Here is a 13,902-nt window from a genome sequence, read left to right on the forward strand (position 1 = left end):
CAAGTTTTCCACAGTATCTTTGTCCGTGGTAAAATCTTGCCTGCCACGTGGCACGGAAGGCTCAAAAACGGGCCTGGGATACCACACTGCTTTTTAGTGGGATCGTGCACGTACTCAGAAGGTCATATGTCAAAGCTAGAAGAAATTTTGGATAAAGTACACATCTAGCATCTCTTCTACCACAAGTTCCAAAGTGATATGGGACAAGAATCGAAAAGTCAATGGACAGTATGCTTCTGTCCACCTTTCAATCTTGCTTTCTGATGGCCAGGAAGTTACTAATGCTCATAACATCGCCGATACTGTCGGAGAAAGCTTTTCTCGTGCATCAAGCACTTCTGCTTAACCTCCCACCTTCTTAAACATGAAGACATGGGCAAAGTGATCGCTTATTTTCTGTCAGGCTGATAATCTCTATAATTATAATCGCCCCTTTACAGTGGTGGACCTCAAGCTCACTCTTTATCAGTCTGGCAGTACATCAGTCGGACCTGATGATATTCACTATGAGATGTTGCGCCATCTATTTCCTGTTTTTGTTGCTGTTCTTCTGGTTGTTTTTAACTGGATCTGGCAGGAGAATGTTTTCTTTCTGAAGCTTGGCACCATGCTATTGTGTTACCTTTTCCTAGGCCTGGGAAAGATCCCAAGTTTCCTTCAAACTACTGTCCAATTGCTTTGATGAGCTGTCCCTCGAATCAAACAAATTCCTCTCACCCATCCAGTGTGGATTTTGACGACAACGCTCCACTGTGGACCACCTGATTCGACTTGAAACGTCAATCAGGGAAGCCTTACTCAAGTGACAACATCTTGTTTCTCTATTTTTTTACCTTGATAAAGCATATGATACTACTTGGAGGTATGGCATCCTGCGAAATCCCCGCTCACACTGGTTGCGTGGTCATTTGCCGATTTTTATTAAACATTTTAATGGACTGACGATTCCAAGTTGATGTGGGTCAGACTCTTTCCTATTATTTCCCACAGGAACTTTGAGTTTTTGGAGGCTGTTTCTTGAATGCCACACTTTTCATTATAAAGATTAATGCCATTACTGGACAACTTCCCCCTACAGCTGCAAATGGTTTCTATGTTGATGACTTCTACGCTTCTTGTTAGTCGTCGAACAGGAGGTTTATTGAGCAGAAGCTACAGACTGCCCTCAATTATTTACTGAAGTGGATCACAGTAAATGATTTTACTTTTTCTCTCTCTACATGCAATACGGGCATTCACTCAATTCCCGAGATCCGCTTTGATAAACTTGTGCTTCCTGTGGTCTACTGTCAGGCTGATAATCTCTATAATTATAATCGCCCCTTTCAAGTGGTGTAACTCAAGTGACTCATCAAACAGCTACGTGTCAAGTGTACAAAGACATTGAACTTCCTCTGTGTCCTCTCTTTCACCTCTTGGGGAGTGGATCTATGTTCTATGTTCAAGATCTATCGTCCCCTCATTCGATCAAAACTGGAATATGGGTCTCTGGTCTATGGCTCTGCCATGATTTCGGCCTTGAAGATGTTGGATCCTGTTTATCATTAGGGGCTTTGGCTCTGCACAGAGGCCTTCCACACTTCTCCAATCCAGAGTTTGTACACTGGGTCTCATGAACTTCCTCTATATATTCGCCATTTTCAACTGTCTTTACTGAATGCTTCAAAACTTTGTTCCTTACCATAGCATTCCACCTGGAGATGAGTTTTCCTTCTTCAGTGGATCATGCTTTTTCAGAATAAACGGTCGGCCATTTTTTCTTTTGGGCTTTATATCCATTCACCAATTCAATGGGTGAATTGAGTCAGTTCTTGAATAACACTGCTGTATGCACTGGTCAGCCCATCCAACCATGGCTTATTTCTATTCCCAAGTGTGACCTTTCTTTACGTCAGCTGAGAAAGGGCAGATATTCCCGATTGGAATTACTGTCTTCTGTTGGCCATCTTTCCATTCCCATTCGTAGAGATGGTTCAAAATCACGTCACTCTGTCAGCTCTACCATGATTTGTTGTGGTTTGGTGGTTGTTGTACACAAAATCCCCACTACAGTTTCTGTGTTCACTGCCGAACTGTATAACATTTCTCTTGCCTTAGATAAATAGAAGCTATGTAGCACACGAACTGTACTATTTATACTGACTCGCTTAGTTCTCTACTGGCCCTGGTATCGCTTCATGTTAGTTCTGTACTGGTCCTGGTATTGCTTCATGCTAGTTCTGTACTGGTCCTGGTATTGCTTCATGTTAGTTCTGTACTGGTCCTGGTATTGCTTCATGTTAGTTCTGTACTGGTCCTGGTATCACTTCATGTAAGTTCTGTACTGGTCCTCGTATCACTTCATGTTAGTTCTGTACTGGTCCTGATATAGCTTCATGTTAGTTCTCTACTGGTCCTGGTATCGCTTCATGTTAGTTCTCTACTGGTGCTGGTATCGCTTCATGTTAGTTCTGTACTGGTCCTAGTATCACTTCATGTTAGTTCTGTACTGGTCCTAGTATCACTTCATGTTTGTTCTCTACTGGTGCTGGTATCGCTTCACGTTAGTTCTGTACTGGTCCTAGTATCACTTCATGTTAGTTCTGTACTGGTCCTGGTATCGCTTCATGTTAGTTCTCTACTGGCCCTGGTATCGCTTCATGTTAGTTCTGTACTGGTCTTGGTATCGCTTCATGTTAGTTCTGTACTGGTCCTGGTATCGCTTCATGTTAGTTCTGTACTGGTCCTGGTATCGCTTCATGTTAGTTCTGTACTGGTCCTGGTATCGCTTCATGTTAGTTCTGTACTGGTGCTGGTATCGCTTCATGTTAGTTCTGTACTGGTCCTGGTATTGCTTCATGTTAGTTCTGTACTGGTCCTGGTATTGGTTCATGTTAGTTCTGTACTGGCCCTGGTATCACTTCATGTTAGTTCTGTACTGGTCCTGATATAGCTTCATGTTAGTTCTCTACTGGTCCTGGTATCGCTTCATGTTAGTTCTCTACTGGTGCTGGTATCGCTTCACGTTAGTTCTGTACTGGTCCTAGTATCACTTCATGTTAGTTCTGTACTGGTCCTAGTATCACTTCATGTTTGTTCTGTACTGGTACGGGTATTGCTTCATGTTAGTTCTGTACTGGTCCTGGTATCGCTTCATGTTAGTTCTGTACTGGTCCTGGTATCGCTTCATGTTAGTTCTGTACTGGTCCTGGTATCGCTTCATGTTAGTTCTGTACTGGTCCTGGTATCGCTTCATGTTAGTTCTGTACTGGTGCTGGTATCGCTTCATGTTAGTTCTGTACTGGTCCTGGTATTGCTTCTTGTTAGTTCTGTACTGGTGCTGGTATCACTTCATGTTAGTTCTGAACTGGCCCTGGTATCACTTCATGTTAGTTCTGTACTGATCCTGGTATCGCTTCATGTTAGTTCTCTACTGGTCCTGGTATCGCTTCATGTTAGTTCTGTACTGGTCCGGGTATTGCTTCATGTTAGTTCTGTACTGGTCCGGGTATTGCTTCATGTTAGTTCTGTACTGGTCCTGGTATCGCTTCATGTTAGTTCTGTACTGGTCCTGGTATCGCTTCATGTTAGTTCTGTACTGGTCCTGGTTTCGCTTCATGTTAGTTCTGTACTGGTCCTGGTATCGCTTCATGTTAGTTCTGTACTGGTCCTGGTATCGCTTCATGTTAGTTCTGTATTGGTGCTGGTATCGCTTCATGTTAGTTCTGTACTGGTGCTGGTATCGCTTCATGTTAGTTCTGTACTGGTCCTGGTATCGCTTCATGTTAGTTCTGTACTGATCCTGGTATTGCTTCATGTTAGTTTTGTACTGGTGCTGGTATCGCTTCATGTTAGTTTTGTACTGGTCCTGGTATCACTTCTTGTTAGTTCTGTACTGGTTCTGGTATTGCTTCATGTTAGTTCTGTACTGGCCCTGGTATCGCTTCATGTTAGTTCTGTACTGGCCCTGGTATTGCTTCATGTTAGTTCTGTACTGGTCCTGGTATTGCTTCATGTTAGTTCTGTACTGGTCCTGGTATTGCTTTATGTTAGTTCTGTACTGGTCCTGGTATTGCTTCATGTTAGTTCTCTACTGGTCCTGGTATTGCTTCATGTTAGTTCTGTACTAGCCCTGGTATCGCTTCATATTAGTTCTGTACTGGTCCTGCTATTGCTTCATGTTAGTTCTGTACTGGTCCTGGTATCACTTCATGTTAGTTCTGAACTGGTGCTGGTATTGCTTCATGTCAGTTCTCTACTAGTCCTGGTATCGCTTCATGTTATTTTTTCACCCTGTTTTTGTCCATACTCTAAACTGACTGGTCCATTTCTCTCTATCATCTACTTCTGTATAGTTTTTCTGGATACCAGGCCACGTCAGTATTCACGGACACGAGCTTGCTAACATCGCAGCTAAGTGTCACCTCTGGTCGTATCACAGCCTTTCCTAGTCCATACATGGACTATGATTCTGTATTTAAGATTCGGCTCCGTGCCAGTTGGCAGTCGACTTGGAGTGAGCAACGTGATAACAAGCTTTTCCAAATAAAACCCTATATCGGACGTTGGCCGTCCTTATTTCAGTAAGGATCAGAAAGAGGAAGTTGTTCTAACTCAACAACACATTGGTCACAGTTTTATAACTCATCGTTTTCTTTTATCTGGAACTGATGCACTACTGTGTAGTCTGTGTATCACTCTGATCACAATAAGTCACATTTTTCTGTCTTGTCGTCGTTACGACTCTTAACGACGGTACCATTTTAAATGTTTTATACACAGGTTTACCCCTAACGCTGGACAGTGTCACTGACGATGGTGACACTGTCCACCTCAGTTGTGTTTTTAAATTTTTAAGGGCAGCTGTCCTTTCTAACTCTATTTAAGATTTTAATTAGAAAATTGGATTTTGTTTTTTCTCAAAATGATTTTTTTTACGTGTTTTAATAATTCTAATTTTATTTTTACTTTTTACCGGTTGTTTGGTGCAGATAGCCTTGTTGCTTTGCACCAGCAAACGCCAAACAACCAAAGAAATACAGTTGGGCTTCTTATATTGGTAAAGTGTATATATCATTTAGGAGGGGAGTTGGGTCATTTTGAATATATCCCGTAATAACCTTCGTTAACTTTCGTGCATGAAAAATATTATGGCATTGCACCTAATTTATTATTCGAAATTTTACAGCCGATAATAAAATATAATAGTAAAAAACATAACTGTTTAGTTTACCTTGTTACATAGAATTTGGTCGGATATTATATAATAGTTATCGTTTCAGACTATGAATTCGAGAGTTGAAGGTTCGTGTCACGTCACAATTGATTGTTTGTTTGTTTTGGAATTTCGCACAAAGCTACTCAAGGGCTATCTGTTCTAGCCGTCCCTAATTTAGCAGTGTAAGACTAGAGGGAAGGCTGCTAATCATCACCACCCACCGCCAACTCTTGGGCTACTCTTTTACCAACGAATAGTGGGATTGACCGTCACATTATAACGCCCCCACGGCTGGGAGGGCGAGCATGTTTGGCGCGACTCGGGCGCGAACCCGCGACCCTCAGATTACGAAGCGCACGCCTTAACGCGCTAAGCCATGCCAGGCCCAATTAAGTGAGAATGTTAGTTTTATTGATGAGTCACGTGTCATTATTTCATTACAATATTTATTTGGGAAAAATTCTGTGCAAACGTAAAGTTGTTTATAAATTATTGTTTTAAGTCGTTATATCATGAACCTTTGAATTACTGGTTTCACCACTTTAGATTAACTTTTCACGAAGTCAAAAAATCTACTCGTAAATTTTAGATTTCTTAAAATTAATAGTTTCACTGTGAATTTAAAATTTAACAGTGAAGCGAAACTTTCGCAAAATATTGAATGTTTTTATTGTGTTTTCAAGATGATTTGACGTATATTTCAGTTCTGGTATGTTTAACTCTATTCAGTTACCTATTGTGATGGTACTGGTCTCAGTCAGTTAATGTACTAAACGTGTTAAATGAACTGGACTAATACATACTGATAGTTATGCACGTGGACACAGGTTAGCACTGTGGTTCAGCTTTGTATTTCGAGCCAAGTGATTCGAGTTCTAATCTGTGCGATGCCATTAAATAGTGTGTGTGGCTTATAAAAGTAAAAAAAATACATATAGTGTAAAGGAATGATTATTACACTGACCTTTGAACTCCTAAATGTAAATAAGAACTGTCTACGTTTTTCTTTCGAATGAAATTAGCATTGAGTAATTTCAAGTTCAAATGTAAATATTCTATTCTAAGGATACTTAAGTGAATACAGAGAAGGATGCACTAAATCTGTCATATCTAGTGCTGATAATACGCTTAGTCCATCACCAGAACTTAGCAGACAGGCTGGGGTATGACAGACACTATTTATGTCATTAGTTGTATGAACTACAACAACTCTAATGTTGTAAACTGTAGTTATTATTATTTATTCAAATAATTTACAATTTAGAATTAGTGTTTGGTTTCTGTTGAATATTGCGCAAAGCTACACGAGGGCTATCCGCACTAGTCGTCCCTAATTTAGAAATGGAAACTAGAAGGAAGGGAAGCTAGTCATCACCATCCACCATCAACTCTTGAACCACTCTTTTACCAGCGAATAGTGAGAGTTACCGTCACATTATAACACTCCCGCGGCTGAAAGAGCGAGTATGTTTGGTGGGACGGGGATTCGAACCCGCGACCCTCAGATTGCGAGTCAGTCGCCCTAGCCAGCTGGCTTAGAATTAGGGTAAGAATTTATAACACATTATTTGTATTCAAAACCAACTATTTAGTTATCAGTTTTATTTTTACTTGAATTAACGTTACTATGAATCGCAACTATTAGTCGTGTTGTTCTCGTCATGGGTCACTTCAACCATAACGTTAAAAGGAGAGAAAACTACACCAGCAATTCTGAGAACGGAAGTGTAAGAGTATATGTCAAACACACAATATCCAGCGTACCTAGTGCCGACGAGGTATTGTGAGAAATGCGACGGTTCACCAGGCTGGCTGGGTTACGTAGTCGCTGTTGTTGTAGTATGAACCAGATTAACTAATAACATGACTTTAAGAGAGAGAAAGAAGAACTTTATTTTTCTTTTAACAACATGTAAGTACAAAGAAATATCACACGAGATAAACAACACCGAGCATCGACGTAGGATAGCGAACTTGTCATTGTTTTTACGTGCTGTGTTCTACTGTTCTAACGTGTATTATTTCTTTAAAATGTGATTAGGTTGTAGAATTATATTTTAGTGGATGCGTAGACTATACTAATACAGATATAATGTTACTGCTGTGACTTACTATCAAAGTAAGAACATTTCAACACAAGGAATGCCATTACAGGTGACTGAATATTGTAACAAGTAGCTTTTCAGAACAAACAAAGTATCGTTTCGATTAAGGGTTAATAAACGTTGGATGAAACCGAAATCTAAGTGCAACTTATTTTGAAATGTGAAACGATTTTTGTGTAAGTGGGAACATTATCACAGGAAACCAAGAACAGCGAAAACTTTGCTTGAAAATAAAAGCTACTTTATATTCTTACGATAATATATTAATTACGATAAGTTTTGTCGTTGTTTAGTTTAAGCTGAGTGAATAGGAATCATTCGTTCTTGTGATCCTTCTAAGGCCGGTAGAGGCGCTTCAACTGTTAGAACGCCATCTTTTGATAAAGATGATTTAATCATTTCTGGGTTGGTTCCATTTGGCAACAGAAACTCTCTGTTGTACTCTCGATAAACTTGTCGGCACTCAGATTTCTCTTCGTGCTTAGCATGCACCTATAAAAATATAAATAAATAACAAAAAGAAGTTAATTAAACTAGGAAAATAATACGGAGCTAATAAAAAGACACATACATATATACATGAAAAGTACAAAATATATGTAATTTATATCTAATTTTAAAAAAAACTACAAATAAGATGTTTTATTTTGTAAGTACAGAAAAACTGTATATAAACGTTAAAATATTTTTTCAGTGCATGATTGCATACATAAGTTTATCAGAAATAATGATCATACTTACTGATTACTTGACAAGAAGAATTTTAACTGAACTTGTAACAACAAACAAATATCCTAAAAGTTGAAAATGTATATAGAACTTGCAGTCCTGAATTGTTAAAAAATATTAACCTATGCAATTAAAAATTGATATTATTATTAATTATTGAAACACAACTAATCTTTTATTAAGAAATGCTAATGTTTTGCATTTTCCAAATCCTTCGTTTTTAGCTTCAGCATAGCGGCGTATAGAATGGTTGTAAGTTTTATTTTTGTCACGTACAAACTTTTAGCTCGAGGCTTCACTTCTTCATTCATTTCAGATCTAATTACTTCCGCGGCTATTGAGGATTTCCTCTTTTTCAAATAGAAAAATAACTATAAATATTGATTTCGCTGCATGAAAAGTGCTATACACAAAATATCCATTTGATAAATGTTATTGAGAGGACTTATATATATGTTAGTGTTACTAATTTATATAACAGTTTAAAAATTGTGATCGTACAGATGACTAAAACGTTACAAAAATAACGTTCTTATTTCAAACCGTTGTAACAACTGGTCCCCAGTGGCCACAACGATATATCTGCGGAAGTACAACACTGTAAACGTGGTTTCCATATGCGTGTTGGACAGAGAACAGTTAGCAGTTTGTTTAGCTTTGTGCTTAACTACAAACAAACAGGTAGCAACCGGTCTTGTTATGTTAGTGCAATTTTGCACATAAAGTCCTAAATAACCAAGAAAAACAAAGAAAGTCGGATACTGTGACCCTGTTGAAAAGTTGAAAATGTGTGAAATCTATTGGTTGGTCGTGACATCTTTAATGGCAACATTTTACTATATTTTGTGGCACAGAGACATTTGTTAAACAAAAGAAACACATGCAGTAGCAGCTTCCTTTAGTATTGAAGACGATATTTCTGGTGTAGGTTATGACTCAACCTTGGAACAGCTGAACTGAACAGAAGAAGACCAAGAACTATCTTAAGACATGTTCAGGGTCTTTAGAAACTCTAAACGTTTTAAAACATCTCTTTTTACAGGCAGTGAATAAAACAATAAAAGGTATGAGAGTAACATCCAGAAACTTGCCAACTAGTTGTACATAGGGCAGCCTTAACCCATCACCTTGTATAACACTCCCTGCCAAGTATAAAAATAAGCATTGTTTCTAGCTGATGTGAATATTTAACCTCCTGTTAATAATAAAGATATCAAATAAACATCATAATGTCGACATTATGTAGCTTTGTCTTTAACTTCAAACAATAAACATCATAATGTCGACATTATGTAGTTTTGTCTTTAACTTCAAACAATAAACATCATAATGTCGACATTATGTAGCTTTGTCTTTAACTTCAAACAATAAACTTCATAATGTCGACATTATGTAGCTTTGTCTTTAACTTCAAACAATAAACATCATAATGTCGACATTATGTAGTTTTGTCTTTAACTTCAAACAATAAACATCATAATGTCGACATTATGTAGCTTTGTCTTTAACTTCAAACAATAAACATCATAATGTGGACATTATGTAGCTTTGTCTTTAACTTCAAACAATAAACATCATAATGTGGACATTATGTAGCTTTGTCTTTAACTTCAAACAATAAACATCATAATGTCGACATTATGTACCTTTGTCTTTAACTTCAAACAATAAACATCATAATGTGGACATTATGTAGTTTTGTCTTTAACTTCAAACAATAAACATCATAATGTGGACATTATGTAGCTTTGTCTTTAACTTCAAACAATAAACATCATAATGTGGACATTATGTAGCTTTGTCTTTAACTTCAAACAATAGACATCATAATGTCGACATTATGTAGCTTTGTCTTTAACTTCAAACAATAAACATCATAATGTCGACATTATGTAGTTTTGTCTTTAACTTCAAACAATAAACATCATAATGTGGACATTATGTAGCTTTGTCTTTAACTTCAAACAATAAACATCATAATGTGGACATTATGTAGCTTTGTCTTTAACTTCAAACAATAAACATCATAATGTCGACATTATGTAGCTTTGTCTTTAACTTCAAACAATAGACATCATAATGTCGACATTATGTAGCTTTGTCTTTAACTTCAAACAATAGACATCATAATGTCGACATTATGTAGCTTTGTCTTTAACTTCAAACAATAAACATCATAATGTCGACATTATGTAGTTTTGTCTTTAACTTCAAACAATAAACATCATAATGTCGACATTATGTAGTTTTGTCTTTAACTTCAAACAATAAACATCATAATGTGGACATTATGTAGCTTTGTCTTTAACTTCAAACAATAAACATCATAATGTGGACATTATGTAGCTTTGTCTTTAACTTCAAACAATAAACATCATAATGTGGACATTATGTAGCTTTGTCTTTAACTTCAAACAATAAACATCATAATGTCGACATTATGTAGCTTTGTCTTTAACTTCAAACAATAAACATCATAATGTCGACATTATGTAGCTTTGTCTTTAACTTCAAACAATAAACATCATAATGTGGACATTATGTAGCTTTGTCTTTAACTTCAAACAACATACATCATAATGTGGACATTATGTAGCTTTGTCTTTAACTTCAAACAATAAACATCATAATGTCGACATTATGTAGCTTTGTCTTTAACTACAAACAATAAACATCATAATGTCGACATTATGTAGCTTTGTCTTTAACTTCAAACAATAAACATCATAATGTCGACATTATGTAGCTTTGTCTTTAACTTCAAACAATAGACATCATAATGTGGACATTATGTAGCTTTGTCTTTAACTTCAAACAATAAACATCATAATGTGGACATTATGTAGCTTTGTCTTTAACTTCAAACAATAAACATCATAATGTCGACATTATGTAGCTTTGTCTTTAACTACAAACAATAAACATCATAATGTCGACATTATGTAGCTTTGTCTTTAACTTCAAACAATAAACATCATAATGTCGACATTATGTAGCTTTGTCTTTAACTTCAAACAATAAACATCATAATGTCGACATTATGTAGTTTTGTCTTTAACTTCAAACAATAAACATCATAATGTCGACATTATGTAGCTTTGTCTTTAACTTCAAACAATAAACATCATAATGTCGACATTATGTAGTTTTGTCTTTAACTTCAAACAATAAACATCATAATGTCGACATTATGTAGCTTTGTCTTTAACTTCAAACAATAAACATCATAATGTGGACATTATGTAGCTTTGTCTTTAACTTCAAACAATAAACATCATAATGTGGACATTATGTAGCTTTGTCTTTAACTTCAAACAATAAACATCATAATGTCGACATTATGTACCTTTGTCTTTACCTTCAAACAATAAACATCATAATGTGGACATTATGTAGTTTTGTCTTTAACTTCAAACAATAAACATCATAATGTCGACATTATGTAGCTTTGTCTTTAACTTCAAACAATAAACATCATAATGTCGACATTATGTAGCTTTGTCTTTAACTTCAAACAATAGACATCATAATGTCGACATTATGTAGCTTTGTCTTTAACTTCAAACAATAAACATCATAATGTCGACTAATGTATGTAGTTTTGTCTTTAACTTCAAACAATAAACATCATAATGTGGACATTATGTAGCTTTGTCTTTAACTTCAAACAATAAACATCATAATGTGGACATTATGTAGCTTTGTCTTTAACTTCAAACAATAAACATCATAATGTGGACATTATGTAGCTTTGTCTTTAACTTCAAACAATAAACATCATAATGTCGACATTATGTAGCTTTGTCTTTAACTTCAAACAACATACATCATAATGTGGACATTATGTAGCTTTGTCTTTAACTTCAAACAATAAACATCATAATGTCGACATTATGTAGCTTTGTCTTTAACTACAAACAATAAACATCATAATGTCGACATTATGTAGCTTTGTCTTTAACTTCAAAAAAATAAACATCATAATGTCGACATTATGTAGCTTTGTCTTTAACTTCAAACAATAGACATCATAATGTGGACATTATGTAGCTTTGTCTTTAACTTCAAACAATAAACATCATAATGTGGACATTATGTAGCTTTGTCTTTAACTTCAAACAATAAACATCATAATGTCGACATTATGTAGCTTTGTCTTTAACTACAAACAATAAACATCATAATGTCGACATTATGTAGCTTTGTCTTTAACTTCAAACAATAAACATCATAATGTCGACATTATGTAGCTTTGTCTTTAACTTCAAACAATAAACATCATAATGTCGACATTATGTAGCTTTGTCTTTAACTTCAAACAATAGACATCATAATGTGGACATTATGTAGCTTTGTCTTTAACTTCAAACAATAAACATCATAATGTGGACATTATGTAGCTTTGTCTTTAACTTCAAACAATAAACATCATAATGTCGACATTATGTAGCTTTGTCTTTAACTTCAAACAATAAACATCATAATGTCGACATTATGTAGCTTTGTCTTTAACTTCAAACAATAAACATCATAATGTGGACATTATGTAGCTTTGTCTTTAACTTCAAACAACATACATCATAATGTGGACATTATGTAGCTTTGTCTTTAACTTCAAACAATAAACATCATAATGTCGACATTATGTAGCTTTGTCTTTAACTACAAACAATAAACATCATAATGTCGACATTATGTAGCTTTGTCTTTAACTTCAAACAATAAACATCATAATGTCGACATTATGTAGCTTTGTCTTTAACTTCAAACAATAGACATCATAATGTGGACATTATGTAGCTTTGTCTTTAACTTCAAACAATAAACATCATAATGTGGACATTATGTAGCTTTGTCTTTAACTTCAAACAATAAACATCATAATGTCGACATTATGTAGCTTTGTCTTTAACTACAAACAATAAACATCATAATGTCGACATTATGTAGCTTTGTCTTTAACTTCAAACAATAAACATCATAATGTCGACATTATGTAGCTTTGTCTTTAACTTCAAACAATAAACATCATAATGTCGACATTATGTAGCTTTGTCTTTAACTTCAAACAATAGACATCATAATGTCGACATTATGTAGCTTTGTCTTTAACTTCAAACAATAAACATCATAATGTCGACATTATGTAGTTTTGTCTTTAACTTCAAACAATAAACATCATAATGTGGACATTATGTAGCTTTGTCTTTAACTTCAAACAATAAACATCATAATGTGGACATTATGTAGCTTTGTCTTTAACTTCAAACAATAAACATCATAATGTCGACATTATGTAGCTTTGTCTTTAACTTCAAACAATAGACATCATAATGTCGACATTATGTAGCTTTGTCTTTAACTTCAAACAATAAACATCATAATGTCGACATTATGTAGTTTTGTCTTTAACTTCAAACAATAAACATCATAATGTCGACATTATGTAGTTTTGTCTTTAACTTCAAACAATAAACATCATAATGTGGACATTATGTAGCTTTGTCTTTAACTTCAAACAATAAACATCATAATGTGGACATTATGTAGCTTTGTCTTTAACTTCAAACAATAAACATCATAATGTGGACATTATGTAGCTTTGTCTTTAACTTCAAACAATAAACATCATAATGTCGACATTATGTAGCTTTGTCTTTAACTTCAAACAATAAACATCATAATGTCGACATTATGTAGCTTTGTCTTTAACTTCAAACAATAAACATCATAATGTGGACATTATGTAGCTTTGTCTTTAACTTCAAACAACATACATCATAATGTGGACATTATGTAGCTTTGTCTTTAACTTCAAACAATAAACATCATAATGTCGACATTATGTAGCTTTGTCTTTAACTACAAACA

At 35.2% G+C, this 13,902-nt stretch overlaps 1 protein-coding gene across 1 annotated transcript in view; it reads right to left on the reverse strand.

Annotated features, from left to right (window-relative positions):
• Positions 1 to 7,065: 7,065 nt before the first annotated feature.
• LOC143226689 (alpha-crystallin B chain-like) overlaps positions 7,066 to 13,902 on the reverse strand; it is a 29,370-nt gene continuing 22,533 nt past the window's right edge. The window contains exon 3 of the mRNA XM_076458034.1: positions 7,066 to 7,794. Coding sequence (XP_076314149.1) covers positions 7,597 to 7,794 — 198 coding nt within the window. The 3' untranslated portion in view covers positions 7,066 to 7,596. The remainder of the gene's footprint in view (positions 7,795 to 13,902) is intronic.

The sequence above is a fragment of the Tachypleus tridentatus genome, chromosome 1, assembly GCF_004210375.1.
Source record: "Tachypleus tridentatus isolate NWPU-2018 chromosome 1, ASM421037v1, whole genome shotgun sequence".
NCBI lineage: Eukaryota > Metazoa > Arthropoda > Merostomata > Xiphosura > Limulidae > Tachypleus > Tachypleus tridentatus.